Genomic DNA, 24913 nt, shown 5'->3' with positions numbered 1-24913 from the left:
AAATATTTTTTTTTAAATCGAACAAATGCGTTCGTAGATTTTACTTACCTACTGCACATGAGTTTACCATATGAAATTTTGAAAGAACAAAACAAAGCGTTTACAAATACCTCGTTAAAGCTAGTCAAATAATCAATTCCTGTAAATAATGATTAATATAATTGTAAGGTACTTTTTTGTTTTAAGTAATATTGTTCTGGTATAAATGAGGTAGCGTGGAGAGCCTGTAGCAAAGAGGCGAGAAGTGGGGTTAGTATTAGAGTGGTGTGTGCACAATTAAGCTCTCCTTTCCGTGTTTATAAATAATTCATTTCAACTTGACAGCTGAAGTACGGTGGGTACGGTGCTACTTGATAACCTGATTAAAGCTAGTGAGATTATACCATGGCATACGTGTAAGCCGAACTGAGCTCATATGGTTCGTAGACACACGTCCCTATGGCGCTGTTCACCACCATTTTTGTCCCTCAACTGATAGGCTTTTGACTCGAGAACCTTGTGAAAGGACTTGTTCTTAAGTGGCAAGCGCATTATCGTAATATGCCGGCATTGTGCGCAATTTACCATTTCATAAACCGGTTTAGGGGTGCATACTTTGTAAGGTGCAGCATAAAAAGTTACAAATTGCGGAACGTGAACTGAAGCAGCATTGATGGTAAAAACGCAACAGGATTGTTCTGAACAGGTCCATTTGAGACCAGGACAACAATGTTATATATTTTTTTTATCGATTCTGATACTTAATTAACGGGGCATACTGATGTGTGTAATACGTTCACCCCTTAAATACTTTCCCGCCGGGGCAGATTTTAATGTTTTTCGCAATGAGGCGGCGTGCGAATCCATGCTGCACATCATCTGTTGCCGCGTTGTTGTTAAAAATAAATGTTTCTAATGAACATAAATGAAATTTTTTATTATTTTCTTTTTTCAATGGCACAATCGAACGCGTACCACCGATAAAACGCACCGCCGTTGAGACAGTTAAGTGCAGGTCACCGGTGATATGCGTCGGCGTGAAGTAGTAATTGCGTGATTGAAGTGATAGTAATTGCGGAATATAAATCTGGTTCATTCTGCCAACGTAGAGCCGACTGCCGAGTAATATTTTACAGCATTAGTCTCGTTATTCTATAGCCACACCTCTTATCTATCATTTTTATATGTCATACCATACCTATCTGTGCAAATTTTTATGCGTTTTTCATTAAATTATGCAAATAATGCGATTATAGCCTCTCACTAATCGTGAGCTTGCCAGCAGCCGCAGGGGTGTGCTGGCTCCGTATGTAAATCCCCTGCTATCTTATTTGCATACAAACTTCTCAAGAAAGAACAGAAATCGCACACAAACAAGAGCCATTTAAATATTTATGAACAACATTCATATTTTTACGATAAAAAAAAATCATTATTGGTTTAATTAATAGTGCATTTTTCCTTCGAAAAAACTCTGAACCATAGACACTTTCAAATGGCACTTGCTGGCATTCTCGTATGGAAAATTCGCATGTAAATTTTGTACGATTATTTTTCGATTGCATGCGTATGTGTGCCTGTATGTTACATACCTTCAGTCGTCATTAAAGTAAATAGTTTTCAATTATTGCAATTCCATTAAAAGAAAACAATTTATATTTGCTCATGTTTTTGTTTTTGTTATTGTTAGTTTTTATTTACTCGAATTACGAATGCATTACCTTCCGATTGATGTAGCCGATTGGCTGGCCAGTATCGGCCGAAGACGTTTGAAGCGTAATACTCGTGTATGGATGTATGTATGTATGTATGAATATGTGAATATGGAAAATATCAGTATTTTATGATATATTTTTCGCTTGCTGCAGCTTTGTGTATTTGTGCATAGCGTACAGGTAGTAGTAGGTCGTTTGTTCGTTGCCTACTACGGAGATTAGATATTAAAAGGTTTTTCTATAGTAACGGCTAACCTCTGAGTGTATTTCTGCCATACAAATTCCTCTCATAAAAACAGTTGCGAGATTGTATCAACGTACCTATTGGTGCGCTCATCTATGTGAAGATATCAAAATGCGCACCACAAATTAGAGCGCAGCTTGGCCTTAAACCATTTCGAGGGTGTATTATTCTTACCTCTTCCTTTAAGCGTGCGCATTCATACGCACATACGAGTATGCATATGTGATCGCACGTATGCAATAGTACACACAACCTGTTGCACTTCAACGCAATGTTGAACGTAATCACACGGACCACTTTACCCAGCAGGGAAATTCATTAGCACTGCGCTGATGCGTTGCTAGTGATTTTAGTACCAAGATTAGTTCGCTTAGAGTAAATGCAGGCAAAACTATATATTTGAAGATCTCGCGCAGCGAAGATAGACAAAATCCTGAATGTTCCGAATTGGTGAAACTGGTATTAGTGCTGAGCAGCCAGAAACTAGTTTCACTTTGTAGTTTAAATTTTCCCGGTTGGGTGCTCATAAAAAGTGTGTACATGGGGGTGTATAGAATGGACAATAGAGATGCATACAAAAAGGTGAACATTGACTATAGATGGGCTTACACCTATGTGTTGTTAGAAAAGTGCCGCGCATTTAAGAAGCAAAACTTCAGTTTTTTTCAATTTTTGAAAACATATTTAATATTTACGTTCTTCGCTGTGCATATGACACTTGTTTTATTAGTAACTCAAATAAACTCTTAATTGATAGCATACGAAACAAATTTGGTCGCTTAGCTTAAGGCGAGTTCACATTTAGAGGCCTTTGTTTTAATTTAAAAAAATATATATTTTTAGGTTCTTTACAGTGTAGATGTATTTTTTTTATAAACGGCAATTGAATAAATTTAGGTTGCTTAGCTTTAGGCGAATTTACATTTAGCGGCATTTGTCTTAATTTATTGCAAAAAAAAATTATTTTTGGGTTCTTTACAGTGTAGTTGTATTTTGTTTTTTATCAATAGCTCAAAGAAATTCAAGGAATGACGTACGAAGAGATTTAGGTTGCTTAACTTAAGGCGAATTTATATTTAGCGGCATTTGTCTTAATTTATTATAAAAAAAAATATGTTTTTAGGTTCCTTACAGTGTAGCTGTATTTTTTTATCAATAGCTCAAATAAATTCAAGGAATGGCATACGAAGAAATTTAGGTTGCTTAGCTTAAGGCGAATTTACATTTAGCCGCTTTAGTCTCAATTAAAAAAAAATATATATATTTAGGTTCTTTACAGAGGAGATGTTTTTTTATCAATAATACAAAGCAACTCAAGGAATGACAGTTGAACAAATTTGGTCGCTTAGCTTAAGGCATGTTTACGTTTAGCGGCATTTTTGTTAGCTTAGGAAAACACTTAGTTCGCTTAGCTCGATTGATATGCAGTGCAGATCACATTATTTATATATGACAGCCATAAACTGAAATAAACATAGATCATTTATGGTTAGTTTTCATACAATTTACATTAACGGGTAAAATAAAAAAATAAAAATATAAAAAAAAAAAAATGACAAAAAGTTTTAGCAACGCAAAATTAGCTGATGTAACTCGAATTATCTTTCATTCATTAAACTATTTTGCTCTCACTCTCTCCTCAAATTTTGACACATTGCATTGAAAGCAGTAATAAACTCGCATTAGGCTTGTTTATTATATTACTTTGGGGAAAACGAGATCCATTATTTTTGCGGAAGTGGTTTAAAACTGTTTTATGGTGCATCTTTAGCTCCTGGGCGATGTTAAACACCATTCACAATTGCAGCGGCCTGGCGTGCATTTTCGCTTTTATTAAAGAAAAACTGTAAAATGTACCAAATTTTCTCTTTGTTGACTTCCATTGCTAACTCACATCTGAATGAAAAAAAAGAAAAAAATCTTGGCGTTCTTTAAATGGGTCTGGTGAATGATTTTTCTATAAAGAATAAATATGCTCTCAGAATTTCCATTGCCTGTTGTTAAGGTTCGACCGCTGTGAGAAAAATGTTTGATGCTGAAGCCTTCTTTGGGAGTCTTCCTTGAGTTGCGCTTAAATGCATTGGGCCACTAATTAAATTTATTTATTTATTAACTTTTTTGTTTGTTTTTCAACATAATCTATAAGCCAAAAGCTATTAATCTCAGCTATTTAAGTTATTTACGGTGATCACTAACACCCCTTTCTGCCGGTTAAATGCTTAGCATTTGGAAATGTGTCTACAGTGGCGTCCTAAAGCATATTTTTTGTATAAAGGCTACTTTCACTGAGCATTTCTATATTAATAACTTCTTAGGGTGGCTTAGAATTAACAAACTCTTCTCTCTTCTTCTTACTTGTGTGATAGAAATATGTGCATATTTCAATATACAAAAAATTTATTTTTGTCGTTAATCGATCAGTTAGCGCAGGGTATATGTGGCATGATAGTAGAAAATTTTTTCTTAGACACATATATGTATATAAGTGAATTTATTGTCAGATTACCCTACTCGTTAAATGATTTCATGCTCATCATACAATATTTCTATCATGCGATATATGTATAAGTAGTGTCGTTTTAGTTGTTTATAGCATGTAATTGTACCCTCAGCTGATAGTAATAAGTACATACCTACATACATATGTACGTATGTGTTTCGTTTGAAAGTATGCCAGTTGAGTGTAACATACGTGATTATTTTTAATTCTTAAACTGTTTAATGTTTCGCTAAATCTTCTGCATACATACATACAACTTACTAATAAAATAAGAAAATATTTTTTTCGTGTCTGATACACTTGAATAAATATTATATTTATTTTTAAAATAATTTTTCGTGCTTGGCGACCTTTTAGGTTTAATTGATAAATATTGAGTGCAAAAATCATTTATATTTAATATTTATAAAAATACGATGACGATTTCGGCCCGAGCTTCAACCCTAAGTTTTGATGGGATCGCCAGGCTGTTCTCTTACAAATGGGTGATCCCTCAAGTTTTATGCCGACTAGTATAGACTCGGATTTTGGTTTTATTGTTTCATGCAAACCGAACCCGTTCGTCGCTCAAGTCTGTAATGAATTATTTTTCATTTCACGTTTTTCACTTCATTTGAAGTGCAAAATTTTTCGCGTGTCTGGTGTTGCGAAGTCAAAATCTATAAAAAATACGTTTTTAACTAGTGACTCGTTTGGAACATCTGCTGTCAAGTATTACACGGAACCTCTTTTGGATTTGTCTGCAGATCGCGAAATTTGCCACAAATTAAGAAAAATATGGCAGCAAAAAACGTCTGGCTTCTAGCTGTTCTTAAACAAGTTGCGATTCTACTTGAAACAAATTATTTCAGAACCTACTCCACTTCTGAACAGCTTGGAGTACTGACAGTTTTGAAGGAGCCTCTACACTTGTTTTTTGGCATTTGTTGAAACTTTCTTTGTTAAAAAGAAAAAAGTATTTTTTAATGATGTTTTTTTTATTTAAATCATGTTTTTTTGTTGAACCGAAAACTATTTTTTGTGGGCGGGCACCGTAGCTGTATGGTTGGTGCGTGACTACCGTTCGGAGTACGTAGTCCTGAATCTCCGTGAAACACCAAAATGGCAGGCAATGGCAAACCTCTGAGTGTATTTCTTCCATGAAAAAACTCCTCATAAAATCCAGTTAGCGTTCGGAGTCGGCTTAAAACTGTAGGTCACTCCATTTGTGGAACAACATCCAAACGCGCGTCACAAATAGGAAGAGCTCTGCCAAACGCTTAACAGAAGTGTATGCTCCAATTATTATTATTTTTTTTAATACTAGTTTTTGCAAAGTAAACAAAGTACACCATAAAGTATATTCCGTATTCGCGCTGAAATGCTGTTTACAAATATTTCATATGCCGCCACATGTATTCCTTGATTTTCACCCAAAATAAACTTTTTAATTTTCTTTTTCTTCTTTGTATTTCTCCATGTAGTCTTCTAATTCTTTCAAACTAATATAATATTTTTTATATTTTATTTAATAGGATAAAAAATTAATAAAATATACATTTACACATACATACAAAAAAAAAAAAAATGTAAAAAAAAAAAAATATTGTTATTAATTATTTAATAATAATAATAAAAATAAAAAATACTATTATTAAATTTATTTATTTATTTTATTTAAAATAATTTATTTTGTTTTTGGCCTTCAAATTTTAAATAATGTAGTATGTAAATTTTTTTAAATTATTTATATTTATTTAAACTGTGTTTTGTAATTTTAGTTTCTTTATTCCGACCAGGCACAGCCAATTGCTCAAAATTATTGTTGAACCCTCATAAAAATTTAATTTTTTTTATTTTTCCTTTCAATGTGTTTCAATTTCTTAAAATTAAATTTGTATTTATTTTTGTTTTTAATTTTGTTTATATTTATTTTAATTCTTTAAATATTTTTTTGTTTTAATTTTTTGAACATATATACAATAATACAAACATTTTTTTTAATATTTTTATGTATGTAATATTTTTTATATAATTTTTTTTTAAATATATAATTTTTTTATGTATACTAATTTTTATTTTTTTTTAAATATAATATTTTTGTTTAAATTTATATGTATACCTTCTGCTCAAATATGAATGAGACGTTATCAATAAAACGGTCCGCGAATGACATATGGCAAAAATAAATTTTTTGTTTTTTGGTAGGACTGTTATAAGCTTACATGGCAAATTTCAGCTTGATATGTCACATAGTTTGTTTTCTGTGCTACTGTAAACAAGTCAAGCTCGAGTGTGTTCTTCGAATTCTCTTTTATGACTTCAATTGTCTCAAAATGTTTTCCACGGAGCGGCAACTTGAGCTTGTGAAACGGGAAAAAGTCATATGGAGCCATATTAGGCGAATACGGTGCTTGCGGAACGATATTAAATTATTTTTGTTCAAATAATCGCGAACAAGACGTGATGTGTGAGCTGGTGCTTTATCGTGATGCAAGAACCATGACTTGTTGTCCCACAATTCCTTCCTTTTAAGACGAATGTTCTCGCGCAAACGCTTTAAAACGTCTAAATAATATTCAGCGTTAACCGATTTTGCTATTTGTGCGATTTTCAAGCACAATTTCCTTTACTTTTCCGATGTTTTCGTCGTTTACTGATGTTGCTGGACGACGTTAATGAGGCAAGTTTTCAACCGATGTATTGTACCACTGGAAACACGTGCACGCGATAGAGCAGAGTCCCCATAGGTTGTCTGCAACATTTTTAAGGCGTCTGAAGCCGAAATTTCGTTGGAATAACAAAATTTCAAACAAATTCTTTGTTCAACTTGAATTTCCATCGTTAAATTCGAAGAACACACTCGTGCTTGACTTGTTTACAGTAGCACAGAAAACAAACTATGTGACATATCACGCTGAAATTTGCCATGTAAGCTTATAACAGTCCTACCAAAAAACAAAAAAATTTATTTTTGCCATATATCATCCGCGGACCGTTTTATTGATAACGTTTCGTTCATATTTGAGCAGAAGGTATATAATATTTATATAATTACTTTTTTTATATAATTATTTTTTTTAATGTATACTATTGTTTTTAATTTCTTTCATATAGAATATGTTTTTTTATTTTTTTAATATATATTTTTTTAAATAAATTTTTTGTTCTTTAATTTTGCTTTTTGATATTTTTCGTTGTAAATATTTTGTTTTAATATTTTTGTTTTTTAATTGTTTTTTGTTTTTTTAATCGTTTTTTTTCAATTTAAATTACCCTTTTATCGTTTTCATATATATTGTTTATTTTTACTTAATGGTTTTTTTATTTTTATATATTTTCTTTTTATTTCCATAAATTATTTATTTAATTCAAATCTACTTCACAATTTCTCACAGTGAATTTTATTGCAAAAACGATGTGTGCGCATTTTTGTTTTGTTGCTGTGTAGTGGAATAGAATAGTTTTTATTGCTGAAACTAAGGACAGTGTGCAAATAAACATTTCACAGACAACACGTGTTCTTCGTTCCTCGATAGTCAAGTCGGTTCATTTGTTGGACTATTCTCATAGAAAAGAATTTTGAGAATTGTACGTTCTTTGGTTTTCTTCTTAATTTGTGAAAATATAAAATGAAAGAAATGGTGGTGCATACTCGTTTAAACCAAATAAACAGATCCTTGTGAATGCCATATGGCTAAAGTTTGTGTGTTTGTGTGTGGCATTTGAATATTTATATTTCATCTGCACGTTCTGCTACTAATGATGCCATTTTTCGCAACTGTAACTAGTTTTGTGTAGTTGGTTTTGCATTTGTGAAGTTTTATGCCACATTTCATAAAAAAATAAATTCTGCATTTGGTGCGTGAATGATCTTGCAAAAACTAACTGTTACTGGCTTTTATTTTCGCTCGCTCTCTGCATTCTTATCGGCATGAATCGACTGTTCATAAGTGAATCCATCGCTTTCGCACAACATGAAAGTCAACGGCATTTATATAACCTAGTTTGCCTAGACTACTTGGAAAATACTGTTTACCCTTTGCTAACTCCTACGTCAATGCTTCTCTCACTGTTTACTTCGTTCGCTAATTTTCGCAAGATCGCTGTATTTATTAGTGACCCCAGAATTAATAAGTCTTTCCTTCGATGCGCTTTTTAGCATTGACTATTGATTAGGTTTGACTTTTTTCCGACCTTAGCTTGTTTAGTTGATAAGCTATCAGGCCATATGGGCATATAAAAATTGTATAAAATGGCTTGGCTAACCGGTAAACTGTTTTACACGGTCTTTTTGAAAGTTCTATTCAAGGTTTCGTTTTTACAAAGTTACGCTTGGCAAGGACACGAAATCGTTGTAATTATGCAGAGAAGGAAATCGGACATTACGGGCGCAGGGGGCAGGTGGCGGTTTGAGACAATTGACGAGGATAGTTTCAGTACTTCACAGAAGGAGCGAAGGAAATCAGACATAACTAATCAAGGTAGCAAGGGGTTTAAAAAAACAGTTTGTGCTACAGTTTTAAGTGCGATTTTATAAAATTATTTGATATTTTGCAATAAACGTGAGGACAGACGCTACGGTTTTTGTTGTTGTTACAGCAGTTCAAACTACGTTACGGTCATTTTACCCACTTCTATTATAGTTTGGCGTGAATCTAAAACAAAAAATCTAAATCACTAATATTTGTACTCTGCTTTCTGTTTTTTATTTCAGATTTATTTGATGCTTTTCTAGTTTCTCAATTCTCTCAACTTACTTCTTTATTTAATCCTATATTTAAAAAAACTTAAGAATTAGTCAAATCTCACTTTCGATTTCATTCCTTAATAATCGACAAAGAAAAAAAATCGATTGTATTCGTATAGTGTAGCAGAACTTTTAATTGGAAATATACGAATACTCTCATTCTTTACCTTCTGGCGTTGCATATGTGAATTTTGTGGTGTTTAAAAAGAATTTTCTTTTTGTTCTGAATTTTATTTGCAGCAAGCAAATCACACAAGAAAAAAGTCTTACCAAACTGAGCTCAAAACGAAACGAAAGCAGTGAAAATTTTGTACAGAAAATTTTGATCATAACAACTTCCTTTCAACAACGAAAGCGCTTCGCGGCTGCCCTACAATAGGCCTGGCCAAGAGGCCCGCAGGCAGGCAGGCAGACAGGCAGACAGGCAGGGTGTAGTTAAATTTGTGCTTTACTGGCTGAGCAACTTTAATAATTCACCACAACGTCCAACAACTTCGCTTGAAACGAAATACAACTTCGTTGATTGATATTGAAAAAGCTTGAGAAAAAGCTGTCTCGTTGGTCTTTACAGACTTGAAATTCCACAATTAAAATTGTCGTAGAGTTATAGACGACTGCAGCTAGCTAGTGTTTTAAAAATAAATCAATATTTTCTGAATTTTATTGCCTAAGTTTATGTAAAAAAGGATTACTTATGAATAATATTGAAAGTATCAATGTAGTCGCGTCATCATCATCGTCATCATCACCATCATCATCATCTTCATATTCATCATCATCCACGCCAGTAGCGATTACTTCATTCAACGCGCTGGCTTCATTAAACTCATCCGTTTCGTCAACGACGACTACGGCGACAGCGCCACTTTCATCCACTACATACACATCTTCGCCAAATGCACTGACAACATCATTTTCGCCATCTTATAGCCAATCTAGCGCTGAAACTCGCATTGAAGACCAACAAACGCTACAACCGGTATTGGTGACTTCACCAACTCCGCCACCAACACCACCACCATCCATAATCGATTCATTTTCATCGTCATCATCATCGTCTTCGTCGTCGTTAGCTTCATCGTCACCTCGTTCATCGAACTCCACTTCACCTTCCTTTCCCAAATCGTCCATTGAAAAATTCAAGAATCAAGAGACACAAACCCAATTGACCCTCATAAATTCCCTACTGCTCTCCTCCACAGCATCCGCCGTTGCCGCTGCAATCAAGCACCAGTCCCTTGTACGCTCTGTGACCGCCACTAGCATAATGGATATGCCTTTCAACACGTCACCCTCGCTCCGCGTGCGTACCACCTCGCTCAATCAACTTAAGAAAACGGCCGATCTTGCCATCGAGAACGAACTGCATGTTTGTCCGAGCGTCATGTCTGACGAGTTGCGTAAACTACTGCCGCCCACGTCCGAAACGGTGATGACTAAACCCTTTCCGGTGCGTGGTGAACGCGCCATAACCGATGTGACTACACCGCATGTCATCGCCATGGTGGGTTTACCGGCACGCGGTAAAACCTTTATATCGAAGAAATTGGCACGCTACTTAAACTGGATAGGCATATCGACGCGCGTTTTCAATTTGGGTGAATATCGTCGTTGTGCGACCACCGCCTACAAGTCGCATGAGTTTTTCCGTGCCGACAACGAGGCTGCCATGGCAATACGGGCGCGCTGTGCAAATCAGGCACTTCACGATTCCTGTGAATGGCTGTTGAGCGGCTTGGGTAGTGTCGCAGTTTTTGATGCGACAAACTCGACAAGCGATCGTCGGCAGCTGATCTACGATACTGTAGTGAAGCAGCACAACTTCCGTTTGTTCTTTGTCGAATCGATTTGTGACGATCCTAGCATTATTGAACAAAATATTAAGGAGGTAAAGGTGAGCTCACCCGACTATATCAATATGAATACGGAACTTGTGGTGCGGGACTTCCTGCAGCGCATCGAACACTACGAGGAACGCTACCAACCGATTGACGAGGAGACAGAATCCCATCTAAGTTTTATGAAAATCTATAACGCCGGCAAGAAAACCGTAGTGTACAACAACGAGGGGCATGTAGAATCGCGTATCGTCTACTACTTAATGAACACGCACATAACTCCTCGTACTATTTATTTGACGCGTCATGGCGAAAGTGAACATAATCTTAAGGGATTGATTGGTGGCGATTCAAATCTGAGTGAACGAGGACGGCAGTACGCCGCGGCATTGTCCTCATACATCGAGCAGCAGCATATTGATGGGCTGCGTGTGTGGACTTCATGGATGAAGCGTGCCATACAAACGGTAGCGGATGTGAAAGCACCACAGGAACGTTGGAAGGCACTCAATGAAATTGATGCTGGTCATTGCGAGGAGATGAGCTATGAGCAGATAAAAGAGAAATTCCCCGAGGAGTTCAAAGCGCGCGATGTCAACAAGTTTGCATATCGTTATCCACGCGGCGAGAGTTATGAGGATTTGGTAGCACGTCTCGAGCCGGTCATAATGGAATTGGAACGTCAAGGTAATGTGTTGGTAGTGTCACATCAAGCTGTGTTGCGCTGCTTGTTTGCCTACTTCCTGGACAAGTCTGCCGATGAGTTGCCATACCTATTTGTGCCGTTGCATACGGTTATCAAGTTGACACCGGTAGCTTATGGCTGTAAGGTGGAGCATATTAAGCTGCCCATCGACGCGGTCGATACACATCGTCCAAAACCGAAGATACCCGGCGATGTGTCCTTAGGTATGGACGGATTGAGTGGTGAATTGGTGGCACCCGATGGCGTGGGTAAGGTTTTGATTGTAGGTGACGATGTCACCACGGCAAATGGCAGTACCAGAGCTGTGGGCAATGGATTGGCGGTGGTCACGGAGGGTGTAGTTGTGGGCTCGAACGATGCGGCCCCGAACAACAACGCCCACCTCTGACGGCAAACCGGCGCACCACTAAAGAGAGGACTGCTAGCACACCTTCAAAGGTTCAATACGTTATAAGATTAAACTGAGCATAAGGAAGCATATACATAACACATAAATATGCATGGCACTCGAACTGAAATTAAGTGATGATTTTGATTGAAATGTAAATGATAGTTGATGGTGAATTTGCATAGGTACTTTTTTAACACAACTTAGTAGGGATGTCGAATGTTCTAAAAAGTTTATGACACGAAAGTTTACTATTTGCAACTTGGATATGACTGGACTCGATTTTGTAATAATTTTAGCTAAATGCCGATATTTCTATTGATATGTAATTATGTATGTCGTAGTATGCATTTGTGAGAGGATGTTTTTCGTCTACTTTACGAGCTATTTAAAAAGCAAAAAATAAAAAACAAAAAATTAAAAAAAAAAAAATAAAAAAATAACACACACACTCACACAAACACATGCACACATATTTTAAAATATATTATCGTATTCAATATATTTACGTGAAGAGTTAAAAGTTAAGAAGATCTGTTAGTCGTAAACTTAAATGTATGTACTAAAATGATTGTAAAACACATTAGTTTGTTTACTGTTTTTAATATATTTTCCATAACAGCTATTTTGTTAATGCTTGTTATTTTATTAAAGCTATTACAATTTTATTCTACTTTAATTAAATAATATTTGCAGAGGTAAGAAGACTTTAGGCTGAAACTGTTTAGTAGCAAGCAACCGAACACTACGAACACAAACATACCCTACATAAAATTTATTGTTGTAAACTAATACAAACTTAAATTAACTTTGTAAGTACAATATATTTTTTGTCATTAAATAAACTCAAAGCTTCATGTACTGAATCCCAAATAAACTATCAAATGATTAAGACACAACACACCGTTTATGGTTTTATTTATTTACCCCTCACCTGAAATGTTGTCCATCTAAAAGTTAGTCTGATATCTAAAAGTTAGCTTAAGTTGATTTGCTTCTTCCAATGTGCGACCGCTTTCAATTACAAAAATAATGGAAAAATGCAAAGCGGTGTAAAATATAACCTTAATTATATCGGGTGAGAACTCAAAATGATGAACTAAAAATGATATACAATATATCGGGTGTTTTTTTAAGAGCTCGAGAACTTAAAATGATATATATCGGGTGTTTTTTAAGAGCTTGAGAACATTAAATGATATATAACGGGGGCTTTTTAAGAGCTTGAGAACTTTAAATGATATATATCGGGTGTTTTTTAAGAGCATGAAAACTTAAAATTTTATATATGTATCGGATGTTTTTTAAGTGCTTGAGAACTTTAAATGATCTATATCAGGTGTTTTTGTAAGAGCTTGAGAACTTTAAATGGTAGATATCGGGTGTTTTTTAAGAGCATGAAAACTTAAATTTTTATCTGTGGCATCTAATGTATCGGATGTTTTTTAAGAGCTTGAGAACTTTAAATGATCCATATCAGGTGTTTTTGTAAGAGCTTGAGAACTTTAAATGGTAGATATCGGGTGTTTTTTAAGAGCTTGAGATCTTAAAATGATATGTACATATGTATGGATGTTTTTTTAAGAACTTCAGAACTTTAAATGATATATATCGGGTGTTTTTTAAGAGCTTGAGAACTTTAAATTATATATACAATAATATATCAGATTTTTAAAAAACCTTGAAAACTTAAAATGATATATATCGGGTGTTTTTCAAGAGCTTCAGAACTTTAAGTGGTAGATATCGGATGTTTTTTTAAAGCTTGAGAACTGAAAATTTTATATAATGTATCGGGTGTTTTTTAAGAGCTTGAGAACTTTAAATGATGTATATTGGATGTTTGTTTAAGCGCTTGTAAACTTAAAATGATAATACAAAACAAAAATATTATTGCCATGAACTTTTTTTATTGTAAAGTTTTTTATGGCAAGGGTTTTTTTTGTTGTTATAACAATCTGGTAGATAATTTCAAGGCATTTATTTTTTGAATATGATATCCGATATATGTTCGTCGCGGCTGCGAGTTGCATATTCCATTCGATCAGTCTAATTTTTGACTAAATCTGTCCATATGGCGTCAATAGCGGCTTGAATATTGCAACAAATCGATTTTTAAACGCGCTGTATGGCGAGATGCCCCATCTTGTTGGAACCAAATGTCGGTGATGTTTAGTTAATTAATTTTTGGAAACATAAACTCGGTCAGTATGGCCCGATAGCACTCGCCATAGGGGCCGGTGATGCCGCCAGTGTTCTATGAACTTCGCTAAAGTTCGGACCTCGAATCGACATTTTGGCGTTTTCCTTCAACAATTCGCTCTATGAACTTCGCGAACAGATTTTTTAATACTATTTTTTTTTAAGTAAATTTCTACAAGTTGAACCTGGAAGCGTTGTTCTGGCGTTAAACGATTTATGATGAGTTGCCCTACTTTAATGGACAGAAATGTCTACACAATGCAATTGCAATTCTCTGCTGTCAAACTGAGTTGTCGATATCGATAGTTCTCATGCAGCTAAAAAAACACCCGATATATATTTAAGTAGTTGAAGAAACACTGCGTATCATTTGAACAGCTCCGCAGGCAACAGAAATACACCGCCGCAAAATCCTCAGAATGTAGTCTACGACCTCTCAGATCTTTTGCGTCCTGTGCCTTTCACAAGTGTTACTGCAGTGAGAACTAACTAAAACTAAGCTTGAAGCAAGAGCTGAGACGCAAATACTGAGAAGGTTTTAACTCATCGTTCAATACATCATTACCCCTTCGGACCTTGTAACGTTGCATGTACAGCTGCTAACTACAGGAAGCTAAAGAACACCTAAATTCTTTTGTGTTGGAGAAATCACCTCATCGTCAATCAGCACAACATTACAAGCAGTTGCTGCCTCTCGCCGCTGGACTTCGGTCGATTGATAACGGGTTAGGGCCCTCCAAATATATTCTCCCTCATCATCGATTCTGTTGTTGTAGCAGTTTAAAATATTCCATATTTTTAAGAAGTATTGCTGAAGTGATAGTCTGCAGACTCTAACGGGATTCTTCTTCTGCAGTAATTCTTAATATGTTCATGTATTCAGCATATATTTTGGAAAAAACGAAATGTATATTCTTATAAAAAAATCCAGACACACAGCTCCCTGATTTCTTAGACTGACGTTTGATCGGTATTACTGCTCAGCAGTTACATTGATGACTTGTGTTCCCAAGTAGTTGGCTATTCTTCCGATCTTTTTCGCTTCTTCACTACGAGGAGCTTAGCACCTTCTTCCACTAAATCCGTGGCGAGCCTTGCAACCACCTGAACTAGGAAACACAAACTACAACTGGAAGTAAATTTTGTTTGTAAACAATCAAAAGTTATTTAATATAACCTTCGATTGTTTGTTCTCCTTCTCAGCTCATAAAAACATGATCGCTACTACGATCCGAAACGACAACAAGGTTGGCCGGTTTTAAATTATGCAACGCGCATTTGGGCGCCGGGGACTAGGACAATCAAGACAGCGACTGGATGTCTCTTGAAGTCGACATCTTCACAGTGAGATGTGTATGTTTCTTGTTAAGGAGCTGTGGGTAACACTCTCACCCGTGGGTCTCACTTGATGGAGGCTGTGTCACCTCCTAGGCGCTTCAGACATTTGAATAAAAACCACTGAACCCTATAGCATATAGACCGGCCATCAATAACATTCACCGAGCCTCCTTCACCACCTTCATGAACTCTCGCTTCTCGAAAGCTGTTATCGTAGTCCAATCACCAACTAACTATAGCAGACCAAGAGCTTCAGCTACCCCGGGAGACCCGCGTTAATCCACTTACGTGCTGGATACTGTAGCAGGTTCAACTTTTACCTATAAAGATTTGACTCGAGCATACTCATAAACTATAACCTGAATATAGAGACACTAACACCCACCACAACCCACTCATGTGACATCCCTTCCCCTATGTTCGCTCCATGTCGAAACAGTCTTTTTCTTGGGTCTACCATTACATGAGATAGACGACGACGACTGATGACTCCACCGTACTTGATAGGGTTTTATAAACTGCTACAACAACAACACACAAATCCCCTTAGATATATTTGTCGGAGTTGATACCAACTTAAAAAAAATACATATTCAAGATCAAAATAAATACTGATGCAAATTGAATGTGTCTTCCCTAGAAGCCAATACCTTAGGCATCTTCTGCCATAGATATTACATTTTTTATTGGCGCTGGTAAACCGTTTTCGACCAGTCATGTTAAATGAGGAAAGGCGGTATAAGTAGATAGTAAATTTTTTGGAGTTTGGAATTGGAAAAGGAACTCAAAACAAAAACTCAAAATTCCCCTACAGAAATTCTGTTTTAATATCAAACAAATTAAGTATACATATTTTGGTCGATCGTTTCGTAATATTATCCTATAAGGTAAGTAAATTCTATAATTATATAAGAAATTTTTTTTGAAATTTTAATCAAATGAGAAATTAAAATATGCTTTATAATTATTTTATTAGTTAGTTGTTACAAGTAAAGTATTCAATAAAGATCCAAACTTAAAAAACAAAAAATATTTTTTATTGTTTAATTTTAGTATTTAATGCACGAGAAGGTAAAATTTTTCTTAAAATCATTGAAGAGTTAGCTCACTATAGTGGCGGAAAAAATGAGCATTTGTTTGCATATAAAAAAAAATTTTAATTAAAACAAATAATCAAACAACAAAACCAAAAAAACATTGTTTCAAAATACCGAAAAAATCCATCCGCACTTCCATGTAATGCGTAATTGTAAGCAAACAGTTATTAAAATAAGAGTTACAGAGTCTGTTCGTCCTGAAAATGTAGTAGTTGCATCGGACTGAGAAGATCTCCGCTTAACAGGTCTTTGCTCGGTTTGAACTACGAATGTCTCGTGTAAACCCGCTATATACTTATTTGACTATCGAAAGTAATTTTTCTGAATCCCGGATAATATTTATTTTTAAGTTAAAATTTAAGAAGCAATAAACCATTATTTTCCGAATTTTCAATTTCCTATTACTGCTGTTAGTAAAAAAAAAATTTTTTTAACGAGTTATATTTGCTTCATGTGGGTAGGTAGGTTAGATATCAAGAGTACCAGGAGTACACTACAAGTAGAGTAGCACTGGAGTGCCGTTTAAATAACCTTATGCAGACCATTACCTGCAAAAAATTTCAAAACTTAAAGGAAAAAAATCTATCCATACCCATCCAGTACTGTTGATGTAGTGGAGGAGGGAAAAGGAATCTAGGATGGATAACTGCCCCAGGTTATCCACAAAAGACACACTAAGGAACCTCAAGCACCTAGTCGCCAGACCCGGACCTTTGCAAAGAAAGTGTTGAACAGTCTCCTTCTCTGCAGCTTCAGCAATGGGGGTTGTACGGCAGTCCAAACTTCCTCGCATGAATTCCGATCACCCGGTGACCGGTGACCATCGCTAAGTGTTTGGAAATTGAATGGCGGGGGATCCCCAGCACTTTAAGCGCCCTGCTTCTGTCGTACTGTTTTTGAGATAGCACACGATAAGATAGAACTCCATCTGTGTGCGCTGTTTGAAGAAATAAATTGTGCAGTTTCCCTTTAACAACGGTCAAGTGGGCACCGATGTCTGAGATGGACACAACTAAAACTGGTTCTGGCGATCCTTTCCTGTCAAGCACATCGGCAATTTCATTTCTCTCTATGTTCCTATGCCCTGGAACCCAGATAAGATAAATGTTTCCTGCACGTTCGAGGTGTTTGATCTCCTCAACACAGGATTTGACCTGAAAAGAGCTACAGCATGGCGACGACAGGGCCGTGGTCTCAGGTTGACTATCGGTAAAAGATATTTATGCCTCCCTCTCAACAGCGATCCCTAAGCATTTGGTATGCCTGCAGGATCGCGAAGACCTCTGCTTGAAAAACACTACTAGATTTCGGCAGTTTAAGGGAAACTGAAATATTGGCTGATTTGGAGAAAACCCGCGCATCAACTCCAGATTCCGTTTTGGATCCGTCGGTGAACACTGAGGTACCTATGTCCATGCAAACTCTACCCTCTTTTGCTTTCTGGAGTGCGTCTTGATGTTGTTCCACAAATGGAGGGTCCTACAGTTTTAAGCCGACGCCGAGTGCCAGATATTTTTTATGAGAAGCTTTTGCATGGGAAAAATATACTCGGAGGTTTGCCATTGTGTGCCAAGGGGTGACCGCTATTAGGAAAAAAATCATTTAGGGGTCTCATGCACGCAGATTCAAACCTACGCACTTTCGAGTCGTAGTCACGCACCAACTCATTCGGCTACGGCGGCCGTTTTTATGAAATAGTTACTGAAACTTCAAGAATGAAAAAATATCGGGATCGCAAGAATATCCCGAAATCCTGGGATTAACAATACCCACTGATATCGGTATCACTAGGTTTAGTATTAGACTGAATTTTCGAGGATATACATATGTATATATATCAGGATACCTTCGATATCCCGAAATCATGGGACTAACAATATTCGCTGATATAGATACCCCTGGTTTTAGCATTTGACTTATTAAATTTTCAAAGATGGCTCGCGATCAACAATATCCGCTCATATTGGCTACGAATGCCATTTGCACTGATCCAATAGTAACCGAAAAATCCAACCTCTTAGCACAACTCTGATCATTTCTGCAAAAGACACAAAACAGGCAATCAACAGCCGATCAGTGATGGAAATTGCTCCGCTAATTTCTAGTTTTCATTTTAACTGTCGCTACCGCTCTGAACTTGAGCAGATGAGTGGTGTAGCAGGGACCGCAAAACGCGGTAGCGAGAGCGGATATAAGGCCTCTAAACGGCACATATATTATTTTTTGGATTCGATCTCAAACGCGAGCATTTAAAGTCTAAAACGTTTTTTAAGCGGTTGCTTCATGGCAGGCAATGGAGAACCTTCGGAGGTAACTCTGCCATGAAAAAATTATCATAAAATCCATCAACCGTTTCAAGGTGGCATACAACTGTAGGACTCGCCATTTGTATGGCAGCGTCAAGATACACACCACGAATGGAAGCAGAAGCTTTACCAAACTTCTAACAAGGGACGTAAGATCGAATTTTTTTCCATATGTTTGTTTTTTTTTTTTGTTTTTTTTTTTACCACATTGTCTGCCCCACAATGAACTGACTAATCATATGCGCGTACGTCGTGAATGTAATATAATCTGCTTGCTCACTTTGTTGGACGTATGTATGTACATATGTGTGTATTGATAATGAAACAAATAAATGAGCTATAGTCCAAGCATGGAAAATTTCATTGAAATTGAACACCCACATCCCACATACAAAAATATGTGCACAAGATTAGTGCCGAATTATGTTTTCGATGGAAAATTTGGATATTGGCTCTGTAAGGCAAGGCGGCCGCCGTAGCCGAATGGGTTGGTGCGTGATTACCATTCGGAATTCACAGAGAGGTCGTTGGTTCGAATCTCGGTGAAGGCAAAATTAATAAAAACATTTTTCTAATAGCGGTCGCCCCTCGGCAGGCAATGGCAAACCTCCGAGTGTATTTCTGCCATGAAAAAGCTCCTCATAAAAATATCTGCCGTTCGGAGTCGGCTTGAAACTGTAGGTCCCTCCATTTGTGGAACAACATCAAGACGCACACCACAAATAGGAGGAGGAGCTCGGCCAAACACCTAACAGAAGTGTACACGCCAATTATTTATTTTTATTTATTAAGGCAAAAGATTCATGCACAAATAGTGGTAATAATGTTAACTAACATAATTTTGTCTATGTTATTAATAAGGGTTGCTTTATTGTCTCCCCCGCCAATACGATGCAATGAAATTCGCAATAGCAGGTTGCGCTATTCACAGTCTGCTTGATAGTCCGCATGACTTACTATCATGCGGTGATAATCTGGGGGACTACAGTTGGCGTTAATCAGCCAAGAAGTGGCAGACTATTCCGCATTAGCACCGAGCCCACCGATAAAGTAAATAAACACACACACTAACTCATAAAACCCATCTTTTACCTCCTCACCCGCTCTCTCTCTCTTTCCCAAGCTGTTCGAAGACTTGAGAAAACGACACTCGGAATGAAAGTTCTGGCCATAGCACCTGACTTTTATTGATAACAATTGCAGATAATGAAAAATTGTGGAATTTTGATAATAGGTTAGCAACAATTCAAAACAGAAATAAAGCAATAAAAATCGATTTATGGACACACAAACTATTGTAATAATAGCCATTTATCGTATACATCTTTGTTGGGTTTTTTAGAGCGAACTTTTTCTCTTTACTTGCAGTGTGTGTATTGATATCGTTCAACAGGTGAAGGAAGGGCCTTACAGTCTGTACAGTCAGTCCTCCGAATGGGAGATGGTTTTTATGAGAAATCTTTTCATGACTGAAATACGGTTAAAAGTTGGCCTTTGTCAGGTGAGGGGCGAAAGTTATTAGAAACTATTTTTCTATCATTTGATTTTTTTATGTCCGCGGTTGGTGTTCAACCATAGAAAGATAATAAACGGTAAGGGTGTATTTTTGCTCATGGATGCCATCTTGCCATAAACCGCACAGTTAGTTAATCTTTGTGGCTGCATTGATGCTGGGTTGCACTCTTGTGGCAATTTGCCTTTTTTACTTAGTCGCTGAGCCAACATTGGCATATGATTTTTTGCTGGCTGGGTGCAATTGGTCACTTACCAGTTGTTGAAACATAATACAGCGCACGCTCGATAGCGTGAACTAATTCAAACCAAGGCGGTTCACGTTAACAAAAGTGTTCACGTTTTGGAATGCCCAAAAAGACTAAGTAAATATATTTTTGCACATTTAAATTCACATTTTATTCTTGTTTTCGTTACATATTAATTGAAAATTAAGTCATACGATGGTTTTATTTAAAAAATCAGTCATCTTTTTTTGTATTGTATCTTCTGTTTTTTTAAAACTTGCAGCACAGCTTTCTCCCTTAAACGTCTTAGCACACTCATATCATTTTGATAGACGTCTTCATAACCAGCCCATATTAGAGCCTTGTTGAAAATTTCAACTGCTTCAGTCGGCCTAATTTTCTCCAGTTGCTCTGATACGCTGTCATCATCGGATTCGTCCTTTTGTAGATGATCGTCGTCTGCATTGCCCTCCTCGATATCTTCGTTCCATTCATGAATGGCTGGTAACGTGAATTCAATCTGAAATTTTTAATAAAAAAAAGTTTTTTCAATAACCCACATATCTTTGAGCATATCTGCGAACACGAACGAACCTCAGGATTTAAAATATGATACTAAGGAGATCGAGGGTGTTGCTCATCAAGGTGCGAAGTTCAGCTTCCCATTTTTCTTTTAAAACCGCCAACGGAATATTATCTGCGGGATCATCATTGTTTACCGCAAAATTTAAAATACTGTTCCAGTGTTATTTGACTTTTTTACATTCAGTTTCATGTTCGGAAAATGAATTTTTAGTAAAAATAAACAAAATAAACTATGAAAAGAAGCTATTTTTCTTGTTGCGGTTACACTGTGCAACAAATTCAGGTTAGCAAAAATTAGGTCCGAAATCGGAGCAAAATTGTTTGTATGGTTTTTTGGCTATAACTCGTCGACTAATTGATATTTTTTCAATCTGTAAAAGCCAAATTATTGCTAGAGACCTGTGCAACAATTACAATTTTTGAAAAAATTGATTTCGAAAATTTTTGTGGTACTTATGAAACAATATACTGAAAATCGGCATTTACTGCAACTTCGAAGGCCGATTAAAAAAAAATTCGAACTAATAGGACTATCAATAAGTTCGTGCGGTTTTACAACAGATGGCGTAACTTGATTATTATTCCATCGATCCACATTTCCAAACATTCATTGGAGAGCTACTGTCGTAAGGCACAAACGTCAGTATAAGTTTTTTATTTGAAGCGTAAACAACAATATTTTTACCACACTTGAAAATGTCGAATTTCGTGCCAAATAATGTGTTTTTGCGGGGAATTCTTCTTCATTATTTTAATATGAAGAAAAAAGCAGCCGAAAGTCATCGTATCTTGGTGGAAGTTTATGGTGAGCATGCTCTATCTGAGCGAACGTGCCAGAAGTGGTTTGCACGCTTTAAATGTGGTGATTTTGGCTTGGAAGACGAAGAACGCGAGGGTGCGCCGCCAAAGTTCATGGATACCGAATTGGAGGAATTGCTCGATCAAGATCCGGCTCAAACGCAAGAAGAGGTTGCAAAAACTTTGGGAGTTGATCAATCAACCATTTCCAAACGTTTAAAAGCCATGGGAATGATCCGAAAGGTAGGCCATTGGGTGCCGTATGAATTGAAGCCAAGAGACGTTGAACGCCGTTTTATGGCATGCGAACAACTGCTTCAACGGCACAAAAGAAAGGGTTTTTTGCATCGAATTGTGACTGGCGATGAAAAGTGGGTCCATTACGACAATCCAAAACGTCGGGCAACGTATGGATACCCTGGCCATGCTTCAACATCGACGTCGGCGCAGAATATTCATGGCCTGAAGGTTATGCTGTGTATCTGGTGGGACCAGCTGGGTGTTGTGTATTATGAGCTACTGAAACCGAATGAAACGATTACGGGGGATGTCTACCGACGACAATTGATGCGTTTGAGCCGAGCACTGCGAGAAAAACGGCCGCAATACGCCGATAGACACGACAAAGTTATTTTGCAACATGACAATGCTCGGCCACATGTTGCACAAGTGGTCAAAACATACTTAGAAACGCTCAAATGGGATGTCCTACCCCACCCGCCGTATAGTCCAGACCTTGCGCCATCCGATTACTATCTCTTCCGATCGATGCAACATGGCCTGGCTGACCAGCACTTCCGTAATTACGATGAAGTCAAAAAATGGATCGATTCGTGGATTGCGGCAAAACCGACCGAATTTTTCACAAAGGGAATCCGTGAATTGCCAGAAAGATGGGAAAAAGTAGTAGTAAGCGATGGACAATATTTTGAATATTAAATTTGTAACCATTTTACGTCAATAAAGTTTCAAATTTCGAAAAAAAAACCGCACGAACTTATTGATAGTCCTATTAACATAAAAAAACGGCGCGATACGGGTCTTCTAATTTCGCCTCTATTTTCACTCGCCACTCTCAGAATGGAGCTAATTTTTGCTAACCTGAATTTGTTCCACAGTGTTACCAAAAGCTTAAATTTGTGGGATCCAGTGGCATTTGAACAGCATAAAACGTGATTCGCTGCTTCTCGGCCTTTACCCCTGGGGCTCTTTTCTCCAAACTTGACGCGTACGCTTTCTCTGGCAAAAGCCTTCACAATAACGCCGACTCATCAGACCATTTTAGCTTTAAGTTTTTCTTTAAACGGATTCACTAGCTGAGGTTGCAAAGACAGTTTTTCGCCTGATATTTTAAGAAGACGAATACCGTACCTCTTCTGGAATCCTTGGAGCCATCCATCACTAGCAAAGAAGTTTGCTTCATTTTCTTTAAATGTTGCATGCAGTGTTTTTGCCTTTTCTTTCAACATTAGAGCATTTACTGGCCAGTTTTTATCTCGCATTCGGATAAGCCAACGATAAAGAGCTCTCTCCACAAAACATACAAAACATAAGACGAAACACTCTTTGCAACACCAAAATCGCAACTGAAATATTTTACTCCTTACATGCAATTACGAATAAAATGCCTGTTTTATAGTTAGGGGATTTCCCGATTTCAGAATTACTTGAGATCAATGTAAACTACATTCAAATAATTGTAATGTTTATTGTTCATGTTATAGAGCTGTTTGGGTTTGTTCACGTTTTAGAGTAGTCAATGCACAAAAATGTCTGTTCACGTTTTGGGGTGTTCACGCTTTAGAGCGTTCACGTTATCGAGCGTGCGCTGTAATTGGAAAAACGAGTATTGCCATCTGGTCACCTTATACTAAATGAAGTTCAATATTTTACCCTCGGAAGTCATGAAATCAATATGGCGAGTGTAGAAGGATGGCATTATTATTATTAGTGGCATTCTTCAAAAACTTGAAAGGGTGTCATATTCTGTGTCTATATGTAGTTATATATACAGTTTTATTTACTTATTTATTTATTTGCGAAAGCATGATAAGATATGAAGTCTTTTCAATGCACATATTTGACCATTGAATTGCAAAAATTTACTTAAATTAGCACTTGTACTATAAAATTAGTAAAATTAGCAATAAAAGAAAATTAATATGCGAGTAAAAGTAATACGAGGGGTGCCTTTTATATGTCGGTATTAGAGAACAAAAACAAATTTTAATCATCGAAAATCACTTTATGGTTTTTAAAATATTCTCCATGAAGATCTATACACTTTTGCATGCGTTTGAACCAATTGTCGAAGCACTTTTGCCACTCTGAATGAGGTACCTCCAAAACATGCATTCTGAATGCCGCAACCTCTTCTTCAGGTGTCGAAAAACGTTGACCTCTCAGTTTGTTTTTTACGTACGGGAATAAAAAGAAGTCATTCGGTGCCAAGTCAGGACTACACGGCGGACGACTCATTAATTCGATGTTTTGGGTGCTCAAAAATGCAGTTGTTTGAGCCGATGTGTGAGAGCTCGCATTGTCCTGGTGAAGAGTGATCCGTCTTTGGCGATTAGTTTTCCTAATTTCTTGGAAGACAACTGGCAAACAAATGGTTGTGTACCACTCAGAATTTACTGTTCTGCGTTGTTCTAGTGGTACGGTTGCGACATGTCCAGTTTTTCCGAAAAAACAGGCGACCATTTGCTTGGAAGTGCTTCGTGCGCGAACAACTTTTGTTGGATTTGGC

General features: G+C 36.7%; 2 protein-coding genes across 7 annotated transcripts in view; both read left to right on the top strand.

Annotated features, from left to right (window-relative positions):
• Positions 1 to 13000, top strand: part of LOC128858680 (6-phosphofructo-2-kinase/fructose-2,6-bisphosphatase 1) — a 59657-nt gene extending 46657 nt beyond the window's left edge. For 2 of the 4 annotated variants that reach the window (XM_054095135.1, XM_054095134.1), the window contains exon 2: positions 9408 to 13000. In XM_054095135.1, coding sequence (XP_053951110.1) covers positions 9862 to 12099 — 2238 coding nt within the window. In that variant the 5' untranslated portion in view covers positions 9408 to 9861 and the 3' untranslated portion in view covers positions 12100 to 13000. Of the gene's footprint in view, positions 1 to 7932; positions 8009 to 8727; positions 8902 to 9407 lie in introns of those variants that run through there. The other 2 variants (XM_054095136.1, XM_054095137.1) reach the window with 2 other exon arrangements.
• The window catches only part of LOC128858679 (titin homolog), a 110393-nt gene that overhangs the window by 49288 nt on the left and 36192 nt on the right, over positions 1 to 24913 (top strand). The window lies entirely within an intron of this gene.

This window comes from Anastrepha ludens, chromosome 3 (genome assembly GCF_028408465.1).
Source record: "Anastrepha ludens isolate Willacy chromosome 3, idAnaLude1.1, whole genome shotgun sequence".
Taxonomy (NCBI): domain Eukaryota; kingdom Metazoa; phylum Arthropoda; class Insecta; order Diptera; family Tephritidae; genus Anastrepha; species Anastrepha ludens.
This window is presented reverse-complemented; position numbering and strand designations above follow the sequence as displayed.